Genomic DNA, 13779 nt, shown 5'->3' with positions numbered 1-13779 from the left:
TCATAACAAATTTGAAAACCTAGAAAAAAATGGATGAATTCCAAGAAACTCACAACCTACTTCAACTAACACAAATGGAGGTAGAACAACTAAACAGACGCATAACAAAAGAAGAAATTGAAAAGGTAATCAAAAAACTCCCAACAAAAAAAGGCCTGGCCTGATGGCTTCACTGCAGAGTACTACCAAACTTTCAGAGAAGAGTTAACACCACTATTACTAAAGGTATTTCAGAGCATAAAAAAGGACGTACTGCCAAACTCATTCTGTGAAGCCAGCTTATCCCTGATACCAAAACCAAGTAAAGATACCATAAAAAAAGAAAATCACACACCTGTATCCCTCGTGAACTTAGATGCAAACATCCTCAACAAAATTCTAGCCGATAGAATTGAACAACATATCAAAAAAATAATTCAACATGACCAAGTGGGCTTCATACCAGGTATGCAAAGATGGCTCATCATCAGAAAAACGATTAATGTAGTCCATCATATAAATAAAACAAAAGACGAGAACCACATGTTCTTATCAATTGGTGCAGAAAAGGCATTTGACAAAGTTCAACATCCATTCAATGATTTAAAAAAACTCTCAGCAAAATAGGAATATAAGGAAAATTCCTCAACATAATAAAGGGCGTTTATACAGAGTCAACAGCAAACATCGTCCTAAATGGAAAGAGTCTGAAAGCATTCCCCTTGAGATCAGGAACCAGACAAGGATGCCCTTTATGACCACTTTTATTCAACATTGTGCTGGAGGTCCTAGCCAGAGTGATTAGGCTAGATAAAGAAATAAAGGGAATCAAGATGGTTAAGGAAGAAGTCAAGGTATCTCTATTTGCATATGACATGATTTTATACACAGAAAACCCTAAAGAATCCTCAAGAAAACTACTGAAACTAATAGAAGAATTCAGCAGAGTATCAGGACACAGGATAAACATAGAAAAAACGGTTGGATTCCTCTCCACCAACAAAAAGAACGTTGAAGAGGAAGTCACCATATCGGTACCGTTTACAGTAGTAGCCTCCAAAAGGGTAAAATACTTAGGAAGAAATCTTACCAGAGACGTAAAAGACCTATACAAAGAAAACTGCAAGACACTACTGCAAGAAAGCAAAAGAGACCCACATAAGTGGAAAAACATACTTTGCTCATGGATGGGAAGACTTAACATTGTAAAAATGTCTATCCTGCCAAAAGCGATCTATAGATATGATGCAATTTCGATCCAGATTCCAAAGACATTTTTTAATGAGCTGGAGAAACAAATCGCCAATGTCATATGAAAGGGAAAGAGGCCCCAGATAAGTGAAGCATTACTGAAAAAGAAGAATAAAATGGGAGGCCTCATTCTACCTGATTTTAGAACCTATTATACTGCCACAGTAGTCAGAACAGCCTGGTACTGGTACAACAACAGATACATAGGCCAAGGGAACAGAATTGAGAATCCAGACATAAATCCATCCCCATATGAGCAGCTAGTATTTGACAAAGGCCCAAAGTCTTATTAAATGGGGAAAAGATAGTCTGTTTAAAAAATGGTGGTGGCATAACTGGATACCCATCTGCAAAAAAATGAAACAAGACCCAGACCTCACACCATGCACAAAAACTAACTCAAAATGGATCAAAGACCCAAATATAAAATCTAGAACAATAGAGATCATGGAAGAAAAAATAGGGACGACGCTAGGAGCCCTAATACATAGCATAAACAGGATACAAAACATTACTAACAGTGCAGAAGAGAAACCAGATAACTGGGAGCTCCTAAAAATCCAATGTCTATGCTCTTCCAAAGACTTCACCAAAAGAATAAAAAGATTACCTACAGATTGGGAAAAAGCTTTTAGCTATAGTATTTCTGATCAGCATCTGATCTCTAAAATCTACATGATACTGCAAAAACTCAATTACAAAAAGACAACCCAATTAAAAAATGGGCAAAAGATATAAACAGGCACTTCACTAAAGAAGACATTCAGGTAGCTAACAGAAACATGAGGAAATGCTCACGATCGTTAGCCATTAGAGAAATGCAAATTAAAACTACAATGAGATTTCATTTCACTCCAACAAGGCTGGCATTAATCCAAAAAACACAAAATAATAAATGTAGGAGAGGTTGTGGAGAGACCGAAACACTTATATACTGCAGGTGGAAATGTAAAATGTTACAACCACTTTGGAAATCGATTTGGTGGTTTTTTTTTAAAAGACTGGAAAGAGAACTACCATAAACCAAAAAAACCCAAACCCACTGCCGTCGAATGAATTCCAACTCATAGCGACCCCATAGAACAGAGTAGAACTGTCCATATGATCCAGCAGTTCCACTCCTTGGACTATATCCTAAAGAAATAAGAGCCTTTACATAAACAGATACATGCACACCCATGTTCATTGCAGCACTGTTTACAATAGGAAAAATATGAACGCAACCAAGGTACTCATGAACGGATAAATGGATAAATAAATTACGGTGTATTCATAGAATGGAATACTACACATCGATAAAGAACAATGATGAATCTGTGAAACATTTCATAACATGGAGGAATCTAGAAGGCATTATGCTGAGTGAAATTAGTCAGTTGCAAAAGGACAAATATTTTATGAGACCACTATTATAAGGACTTGATAAACAGTTTAAACATAGAAGAAAATATTCCTTGATGGTTATGAGAGTGGGGAGGGAGAGAGAGGGGTTTTCACTAATTAGTAGATAAGAACTATTTTAGGTGAAGAGAAAGACAGCACACAATAAAGGAAAGGTCAGCACAACTGGACTAAACCAAAAGCAAATAAGTTTCCTGAATAAACTGAACACTTTGAAGCCCAGCATTGCAGGGTCAGGGATTGGGGACCATGGTTTCGGGGAACATCTAAGTCAATTGGCGTAATAAAATCTATTAAGAAAACATCCTGCTTCCCACTTTGGACAGTGGCGTCTGGGGTCTTCAACACTGGCATTTAGACATCTATGATGCGTCAAATGGTCTCAACCCACCTGTAGCAAAAGAGTGAAGAACACCAAAGACACAAGGTAATTATGAGCCCAAGAGACAGAAAGGGCTATATCTTTATGAAGTAGAGACTACATTAGCCTGAGACCAGAAGAACTAGGTGATGCCTGGCTGCAACCTATGACTGCCCAGACAGGGAACACAACAGAGAACACCTGAGGGCGCAGGAGAGCACTGGGATGCAGACACCAAATTCTCATAAAAAGAGCAGATTTAATAGTGTGAGACTAGAAGGACCCCAGAGGTCATGGTTCCCAGACCTTCTGTTAGCCTAAGATGGGAACCATTCCCAAAGCCAACTCTTCAGACAGGGATTGGACTGGACTATGGGATAGAAAATGATTCTAATAAAGAGTGAGGTTCTTGGATCAAGTAGATATATGACACTATGTGGGCAGCTCCTGTCTGGAGGGATGATGAGAGGGCAGGGGAGTCAGAAGCTGGCTGAATGGACACGAAAAGAGAGAGTGGCAGGAAGGAGTGTGCTGTCTCATTAGAGGAAGAGCAACTAGGGGTATATCCAAAACCAAAAACCAAACCCAGTGCCGTCGAGTCGATTCCGACTCATAGCAATCTTGTAGGACAGAGTAGAACTGCCCCATAGAGTTTCCAAGGAGCACCTGGCGGATTCAAACTGCCTACCCTTTGGTTAGCAGCGGTAGCACTTAACCACCCTGCCAGCAGAGTTTCCAAGGGGTATATAGCAAGGTGTATATAAATTTTTGTATGAGAGATTGACTTGATTTGTAAACTGTCACGTAAAGCACAATAAAAATTAAATACATATAATTGCCATCATTATTACAGAGTTTATTTTCTAACACACATAACCCACTGAACAAGGTCCACAAGAAGATCCATTATCATTGCTTATTCTATAACTTCTGGCCAAGTTCTGTCTACCTAAGTCTTCGCTGGTATTCGAAATGTTGAGAAGTGAACAGCCTAAATCCGTATGCAGATATCTTTCTGTAACCTGAGGGAGATTAAAATCCCGAAGAATTTTAGAAACTCGGGACAAGACCTGGAGCTAACAATTCTTTTGTCTCAAAGAGAGCAAAGGCAAGAAAAAGAGAGGATGGGAATGGTGTAAGGCTTCTGGCTGAACCTCTGTTCCCATGTCTCTAAATGTATGTGTTCATGGTTAGAGAGAAGAATAGTCATGGAGCAGTGGTTAAAATGCCTTTGCTGTTTTCCTGAGATGCCCTTCTTACCTTATTCGCCGCAATAAATGAGGAAAATGTAACTTTTCATCACAAAATATTTGAGACCTCAGTAGAAAATCTTTTTCTCCTTCCTTTCCGTTTGTGTCTTTCCCTTTGTATCTGGCCACCCCATTGTATTCTGTTTTCCTCACCTTTCTTATGTCCTTTCTAAACGTATCCCTTCCATGGCTCTCTTCCCTACATTCTTTGTCATTCTTCTCTTATTTTCCCCTTTTCTCTTCCTCTTTCCTTGCTGGTTATGTAACTTGACCGGCAAATTAGTGCGAGCATAAATACTTTCCTAATTTATCATATGCTCCTTATTTCTATGTACGGTATGAAGGTTGACATTTGAATCAATATAGTAAATGAAAGCCATAAATTATTAAATTCCATTTCCACATATGATGTACTGTTGGGTGCAGTGAAAATTAACACTTACATTAACTGTGAGAATATAATGGTACAATACTTCTAAACTATTTTGGCAGTAAATATTGACAGCCTTAAGCATTTGTATTTCATACCCTCTGACCGAGTAATTTCATATGTGATAATTTCATTTGAAAAAGACTATAACATCTTTAATGTCTAGCAGTAAGGGGGATGATTATATGGACTGTTATATAGCCATTTAAAATAATGTATAATATGGGGAAAATACATAATTTAAAAAGTAGAATACAAATTTGTACCAACAGTAGACCTTGGCAGACATGGAGTTAACATCAAAGGTTGAATAGAACCGCCCCGTAGAGTTTCCAAGGCTGTAATCTTTACGGAAGCAAAGTGTCATATCTTTGTCCTGCAGAGCGGCTGGTAGGTTCAAACAGCTGACTGTTCGGCTAGCAGCTGAGTGCTTAACCACTGTACTCCCAGGGCTCCTTTTGTTCAATGTTAAATAGTTTCTCTTCTAGGAGTTTATCTGATGGAAAATAATCAAGGCTGTGGCTAGATATAAAGCACACAACTGCATGTGACAAAATGTATACTAAAATTTGGTTTTTTTCTGAGTAACAAGATAGATTTTTTTTTATTTCCTTTAGTGATCTGTGATTATGTTTGTAATATAAATAAACATGAGCTTTTTTTTTTTTTTTTAATTAAAAAAAAAGAAAAACCCAAATATAAAGAAAAGACTTGAAGGAAGTACATCGAAATTTTAAATACTAGTTGTTCCCAATTCGGAGACTAATGGTAGTTTTTTTTTCATGTCTTTTCTTGATTCTTCTTTAATGAAAATATGAATACAGTTTTATTATTAGAAATAAAGATTTTGTTTTATAACTTTGTTAAAAGCATGGTTCTTAAGCAACTAATTAACATAATACCATATAATTTTTATATAATTAACTTTTTTAAAATTTCATTTCATTTTAGGCCAGAAATGTACATACAGGAGAGTTGGCTGCGGTAAAAATTATCAAATTGGAGCCTGGTATGTATTAAAACTCTCAAGATGATTTTTGATCTATTTCTTGTGCAGTTCATAAATACAGAAATTAAAAGTATTTTCCAGATTTCCTCCTTATTTGTTTCCCTCCTCCTGAAAAGAAGTCTTCTTTGTGTGTGCTGTCAGTGCAGTAGAATATCTCCAATATGGCTCTATTAAGTTCCATTGGATGTTGTTAGTTAAAGGCTAGTTTGATGTGATAGTTTTGTGCTAAATAAAAATTGTAATGTCTGTGTCTTAGTTATCTAGTGCTGCTATAACAGAAATACCTAAGCGGATGGCTCTAACAGAAGTTTATTCTCTCACAGTTTGGGAGACTAGAAGTCCAAATTCAGGGTACCAGCTCCAGGAAAAGCTTTCTCTCTTTGTCAGTTCTGAAGGAAGGTCCTTACCATCCATCTTCCCTGGTTTAGGAGCATCTCAGTGCATGGACCCTGGGTCCAAAGGACATGCTGTACTCCTGGCTCTGCTTTCTTGGTGATAGGAGGTCCCCATGTCTCTCTGCTCACTTCTCTCTTTTGTATCCCAAAGAGATTGACCCAAGACACAGCCAGTCTTGTAGATTGAGCTCTGCTTCATTAACATTACTGGCTCTAATCCTGCCTCATAACATCATAAAGGCAGGATTTACAACACATAGGGAAATCACATCAGATGACAAAATGGTAGACAATCACACAATACTGGGAATCATGGCCTAGTCAAATTGACACACATTTTGGGGGTACACAATTCAATTGATAATATTCCTCTTACAACTCATTGGCTAGTCACATCAGATTACATCATGGAGGTGATCACATATATCACAAAATGGAGGGAAACAACATCATTGTATAACTGTCAAATTACATTATTACGTAACTACAAAGTACATCATTACATTACTGTCAAACCACTGAGAATCATGGCCCAACCAGGTTGACGCACAACCCTGATGATCACAGTCCACCCCTTTTCAACTTGGCACCTGTACACATCTCCTTAAACTATACGCAGTCTTTAAATAAAGACAGTTACAAAGTCATACTTGAGCCTGATATGGTACAACTAACACATATACAGCCAAAAACACACTAGCCCTGTTTATATCTTGTTTTATAAGTGAAGAAAACAAAAATAACTTGATGCACACACACAAGGAAGGAATACTAATAATAATTACAGTCCTTTACAACTACTCATGTGGCCGTAAGTGGTATTTAGAACTCCTTTGTACACCACCCTTTCCATATTTCCTTTGCCCTAAATAAGCACCTCTGCTGGTTGTGCTTCTTTGCCTGGTAGATTGACCCAAACCTTCATTCGTGAAGGGCCTGGGTCATTAGTAATCATGTTGGCATTGGATTGTGATAGTTTTCCATTGACTTTAATCACAAGGTATGGTAGTACTAAGAGATACCCTAAGGGACCTCCTGTATTCCAGACGTACTCTTTACCTCATTATGTAATATCAATCTGATTTCCCTTTGGTATTTAGAACCAATCACATCAGCCAATATGGTAAATTCCCTTCTTTGCCTATTGATCCAGGGGCATGAGGAGCCCCAAGTGGCCAAGTGACATTCTTAACTTCCAGTTCGGTTGAATCTGTGTTGTGTGGAAATATTCCTCCCTTTGGAACTAAGACCTCTAGACCTGCAGAACATAGGGTTGCAAGAACAGGAAGCAAAAATTTTACGAATGGGTCACTAAGGGTAATAATAAGTGATGCCACTCCCATTTCCACCTCTTGATTCCTGAACCCATGAATCCTGACTATGAGAGAACCAGAACCATATATTGGATTCCGGTTTAGAGCACATTCAGCCTCCTGGAGAACATTGCCCCAGCGCTGCAAGGTATTGCCACCTAGCTGGTGCTGTAATTGTGTCTTTAGAAGGACATTCCATCGTTCATCAAGCCAGCTGCTTCAGGATAATGGGGAACATGGTAAGACCAGTGAATTCCATGAACATGGGCCCATTACCGTACTTCATTTCCTGTGAAGTGAGTCCCTTGACATAAGGTGTTGCTGTGTGGGATACCATGACAGTGGATAAGGTATTCTATAAGTTTAGATAGTAGTTCTGGCAGAAGCATTGCATGCAGGGAAGGCAAATCCGTATCCAGAGTGTCTATTCCAGTAAGAACAAAATGCTGCCTTTTCTATGATAGAAGCAGTTCAGTGTAATCAACCTATCATCAGGTTGCTAGCTGATCACTTTGAGCAATTCATCTGGTTGTTCACTTTGCTTGAAAAGAGACAAGGTCCTTCCCCCAGAGCCAACAGAAGGAGAAAGCCTTCCCGCAGAGCTGGCACCCTGAATTCAGACTTCTAGCCTCCTAAACTGTGAGAGAGTAAATTTCTTTTTGTTAAAACCATCCACTTGTGGTATTTCTGTTATCGCAGCACTAGATAACTAAAGACACTAACTTAATTTTCTTTTTAAATTTTAATAAAATATTTGAACTTTACTTTTAGCCTTTATGAGCATTTGATTAGGAAAGTGTTCAGTAATTTTTGAGGGGGTGGGAGAAGGGCAGATTTGTTTGGATAGGTAAGAATTTATGAATTCAAAATAAATATATTTGGGATAATGATATTTTATGTCAGCTATTTATACCCTGGCTAATTGATTTAGATTTGACAATCCTGGTCTGAACCTAATGGTTTATTTTATTAACAGTTCTGTGTCAGAAGGCTATTTGTTTTAGAACACACTAATTTCTTTTGAGAACAAAACTGTATAAAACCTGAAACAGTGTTGCAATTTTTATATCCTTACTAAAAGTTTCTAATGAGAGCAGTAGTAATTTTTAACCTCTTGGGTGAATATTGTGTGGTTTGTTCAATTTGTTGGTTCATAAGCTTAGTCATGGAGTCCCTGGGTGGTGCAGATGATTAATGTGGTTAACATAATCGGCAGCTTACTGAAAGGTTGGAAGTTCAAGTCCATCTAGAGCTGCCTCAGAAGAAAGGCCTGGTGATCGACTGAAAAATCAGCCATTGAAAACCCTATGGAACGCAGTTCTACTCTGACGTACATGGAGTTGGCACAAGTTAGAATCAACTCAGTGGCAGCTGGTAAACTTAGACATATAGAGTGATTATAACCATAATTATGTATCAGTTTCTTAATTTAGCAGTTAAAATGGTTTTACATTTCAGACACAATATTTGGATTTTTATATATGTGTTAGAGAGTTGATGACATTACTGGTGTAGCATATGCTGGAGCACTTTAAAAATTATATATATTTTCAGATAGAACATGGTATCCTTCTTTTCTATCAAATAGAAATTGCTGTAATTTTTTTTAGAGCACTCTTATTAAACTACGCCCAACATTAGTATAGAATGATCTCCAAAATGACACTAACACAAATAGAAGGGAATAGAACAGAACTATGCAAACAAACAGTTGCCTCTCTTGGACGGGAATCACTGTAGCGAATATTCAGGCTGTGTTCAAGTGATGGTTGTGGTCAAGATAATGGCTGGGTTCTTGGAGGAAACAAAGATGTTTATTTTTTCTCTGCCTTTAATGAGTGCACTGGGCTTCTTACAGCACAGTTTGATGTATTTGAGAGTATGGGTTAGTTTTAATTAAAGTTATATAATGAATTAATGAATATATTTTTTAAATCCTACAATTCTGATTCCTCAATAAACTACATATTAGAATTAACATAGGGTTGCAATTTATTAAAAAATATTATGTATATGATGTTATTCATGTACAAGGATTAATTGCTGGGACCATAAATTAAGAACCTTTAAAGATTGAAATTTGTCACTGCTGTGCAAGTTACTAGTTTGTTTTAGAAGTCTTCCTTATATAAAGACCGTATATTTAAACTCTTCTTTAAAGAATAACATATAAAAGTTCAGTAAAACGATACAATTTCAGTATTTGGCCATTTTTATATTCTGTTAATTCCCTGCTCTTATACTTTTCCCCAAGAGTCCCTGGGCGGTGCAGATGGTTAAAGCATTCCACTACTAGCTGAAAGGTTGGCTGTTTGAACTCACCCTGAGGTGCCTCAGAAGACAGGCCTGGTTATCTCTTTGCAAAAGGTCACAGCCTTGAAAACCCTATGGAGCAGTTCTAGTCTGCATACATGGGGTGGCCTTTACTCGGAACTGACTTAATGGCAACTAACAACTACATACTTTGCCCCAATTCTATCAGATTGTCTTTTATTATTGGTTTTTAGATTTTTTGCACTTTGAGAATAGTGACTCTGTATCGTGTTTTAAAAGTTTCTCCAGTTTGTCTGTTTATGATACTCATCTGGAAATATTTTTTTCTCTTCAGTAAATTTGGCAGTCCTCCTTTTCCTATTTTCCTTTCCTCCATTCGTAGGCATTTTCTATTAGACATTTATAAGAATATTTGACTATAATTTTTTCTCACTTTTCTATCTTTCCACATTTAAACGTTTGCTCCATCAGGAACTGTTTTTTTCTAAGGGATGAAAGTGAGCTATAAGTCTGTTTTCGAATGGCCAGACAATTTCTCCAAACTGTTCAGTACAGAATCTGTCTTTTACTCACTGGTTATCATAAGCTAAATTTCCATTTAGGCATGGGTTTTGTGTTCCGTCCTAATGATTTTCTTTCCAGTGCAGTACGGTCTTGTTTTTTATTACGAAACCTTTTCATTTTATAATTCTCATTGCTTTTATTTTTCGGATATTTCCCATCTTTTTTCTGTTTTTTTTTTTTTTCCAGGAGAACTTGAAAATCATGTTCATCAAAGAAAAAAAAAAAAACCTTGTAACATTAATTTTAAAAGATTTCGACTTTTGACAGTAGTAAGGACTTTTTCTTATTCAGGTCTTTAGGAAAGTTTTATAGTTTTCCCATGCAAATCTTCCATATTTAGATGGTATTTCTTGCTATTGTGAATGGGATCTTTTTTCCTTTCTTACATTTTCTAATTGGTTATCATTGACATTTATTTAAACTGTTGGTTTTATTTTATTTTATTCACTGGCAGTCTTACAGAATTCATATTGTTTCTGATAGTTTTTCAGGTCTTTTTAATTTTTTTTACAACTGTATAATCCTATCATATAATGATATTTTGGCCCTGGCCTTCAAAATTTTGGGGTAATGCTTCTAATGTTTCGTAATTAAGCATGATACTTGTGTGTTCAGTTTATTCAGGAAACTTCGTTCCTTTTGGTTTAGTCCAGTTGTGCTGACCTCTCCTGTATTGTGTGTTGTCTTTCCCTTCACCTAAAATAGTTCTTGTCTACTATCTAATTAGTGAATACCCCTCTCCCTCCCTCCCTCTCCAGTCTTGTAACCATCAAAGAATATTTTCTTCTCTGTTTAAACTATTTCTCAAGTTCTTATAATAGTAGTCTCACACAATATTTGTCCTTTTGCAACTGACTTATTTCACTCAGCATAATGTTTTCCAGACATTCCATAATGTTATGAAATGTTTCACGAATTCATCATTGTTCTTTATCGATGCATAGCATTCCATTGCATGAATATACCATAATTAATTTATCCGTTAATCCATTGATGGACACCTTGGTTGCTTCCATCTTTTTGCTGTTGTAAACAGTGCTACAGTGAACATGGGTGTGCATATATCTGTTCATGTAAAGGCTCTTATTTCTCTAGGATATTCCAAGGAGTGGGATTGCTAGATCATATGTGAGTTCTAATTTTTTAAGGAAACGCCAAATGGATTTCCAAAGTGGTTGTACCATTTTACGTTCCAACCAGCAGTGTATAAGTGTTCCAGTCTCTCCACGACCTCTCCAACATTTACTATTTTGTGTCTTTTGGATTAATGCCAGCCTTGTGGGAGTGAGATGGGATCTTACTGTACTTTTGATTTGCATTTCTGTAATGGCTAATGATCGTGAACATTTCCTCATGTGTTTGTTAGCTGCCTGAATGTCTTCTTTAGTGAAGTGCCTGTTCATATCCTTTGCCCATTTTTAATTGGGTTATTTGTCTTTTTGTAGTTTTTGCAGTAAGCTGATCGGAAATGTCATAGCTAAACGCGTTTTCCCAGTCTGTAGGTAATTTTTTTACTCTTGGTGAAGTCTTTGGATGAGCATAAGTGTTCGATTTTTAGGAGCTCCCAGTTATCTAGCTTCTCTTCTAGTGTTTGTGCATTGTTAGTAATGATTTGTAAACTGTTTATGCCATGTATTAGGGCTCCTAGCGGTCTCATTATTTTTTCTTCCATGATCTTTATCATTTTAGGTTTTATATTTAGGTATTTGATGCATTTTGAATTAGTTTTTGTGCGTGGTATGAGGTATGGGTCTTGTTTCATTTTTTTGCAGATGGATATGCAGTTATGCCAGCACCATTTGTTAAACAGACTGTCTTTTCCCCATTTAACTGACTTTGGGCCTTTGTCAAATATCAGCTGCTCATATGGGGATGGATTTATGTCTGGATTCTCAATTCTGTTCCCTTGGCCTATGTATCTGCTGTTGTACCAGTACCAGGCTGTTTTGACTACTGTGGCAGTATAATAGGTTCTAAAATTGGGTAGAGTAAGACCTCCCACTTTGTTCTTGTTCACTAATGCTTTACTTATCCAGGGCCTCTTTCCCTTCCATATGAAGTTGGTGCTTTGTTTCTAGGTCTCATTAAAAAATGTCATTGGAATTTGGATCAGAATTGCATTGTATCTATAGATCGCATTTGGTAGAATAGACATTTTTACAATGTTAAGTCTTCCCGTCCATGAGCAAGGTATGTTTTTCCACTTATGTAGGTCTCTTTTGGTTTCCTGCAGTAGGTCTTATAGTTTTCTTTGTATAGGTTTCTACGTCTCTGATAAGATTTATTCCTAAGTATTTTATCTTCTTGGGGGGTACCATAAATGGTATTGATTTGGTAATTTCCTCTTCGATGTTCTTTTTTTTTGGTGTAGAGGAATCAAACTGATTTTTCTATGTTTATCTTGTATCCTGATAATCTGCTGAACTCTTCTATTAGTTTCAGTAGTTTTCTTGAAGATTCTTTAGGGTTTTCTGTATATAAGATCATGCCATCTGCAAATAGAGATACTTTGAGTTCTTCCCTGCCAATCTGGTTGCCCTTTATCCCTTTATCTAGCCTAATTGCTCTGGCTAGGACCTCTAGCACAGCATTGAATATGAGTGGTGATAAAGGGCATCCTTGTCTGGTTCCCTATCTTAAGGGGAATGCTTTCAGAGTCTCTCCATTTAGAATTATGTTTGCTGTTGGCTCTGTGTAAATGCCCTTTATTATGTTGAGGAATTTTCCTTCTGTTCCTATCTTGCTGAGAGTTTTGATCATGAATGGGTGTTGAATTTTGTCAAATGCTTTTTCTGCATCAATTGATAAGATCATGTGGTTTTTGTCTCTTGTTTTATTTGTATGGTAGATTACATTAATTGTTTTTCTGATGTTGAACCATCCCTGCATACCTGGTGTGAATCCAACTTGGTCATGGTGAATTATTTTTTTGATATGTTGTTGAATTCTATTGGCTAGAATTTTGTTGAGGATTTTTGTATCTAAGTTCATGAGGATTATAGGTCTGTAATTTTCTTTTTTTGTGGTGTCTTTACCTGGTTTAGGTATCAGGGATATGCTGGCTTCATAGAATGAGTTTGGGAGCATTCCATCCTTTCTGTGCTCTGAAGATACCTTTAGCAGTAGTGGTTTTAACTTTTTTCTCTAAAAGTTTGGTAGAACTCTGCAGTGAATCCTTCTGGGCCAGGGCTTTTTTTGTTGGGAGTTTTTTGATTACATTTTCAATCTCTCCTTTTGTTATGGGTTTATTCAGTTGTTCTGCCTCCCTCTGTTTATGCTAGTTTAGGTAGGTAGTGTGTTTCTAGAAATTCTTCCATTTCTTCTAGATTTTCAAATTTGCTAGAGTACAATTTTTCATAGTAATCTGATATGATTCTTTTAATTTCAGTTGGGTCTATTGTAATATCGCCCATCTCATTTCTTATTTTGGTTATTTTCTCTCATGTTTTTCTTTTGTCAGTTTGGCCAATGGTTTATCAATTTTGTTAATTTTTTCAGAGAACCAGCCTTTGGTCTTGTTAACTCTCTGTTTTTCAGCTCTCTATTTCATTT

General features: G+C 36.8%; 1 protein-coding gene across 4 annotated transcripts in view; it reads left to right on the top strand.

The window, feature by feature from the left end:
* The window catches only part of MAP4K5 (mitogen-activated protein kinase kinase kinase kinase 5), a 142767-nt gene that overhangs the window by 33480 nt on the left and 95508 nt on the right, over nucleotides 1-13779 (top strand). For 2 of the 4 annotated variants that reach the window (XM_064292453.1, XM_010588626.3), the window contains exon 3: nucleotides 5624-5681. In XM_064292453.1, coding sequence (XP_064148523.1) covers nucleotides 5624-5681 — 58 coding nt within the window. Of the gene's footprint in view, nucleotides 1-5623; nucleotides 5682-13779 lie in introns of those variants that run through there. The other 2 variants (XM_064292455.1, XM_064292454.1) reach the window with 1 other exon arrangement.

Source organism: Loxodonta africana, chromosome 10 (assembly GCF_030014295.1).
Source record: "Loxodonta africana isolate mLoxAfr1 chromosome 10, mLoxAfr1.hap2, whole genome shotgun sequence".
Taxonomy (NCBI): domain Eukaryota; kingdom Metazoa; phylum Chordata; class Mammalia; order Proboscidea; family Elephantidae; genus Loxodonta; species Loxodonta africana.
Note: the sequence above shows the minus strand (reverse complement) of the source record. Positions and strands in the feature narration are given on the sequence as shown.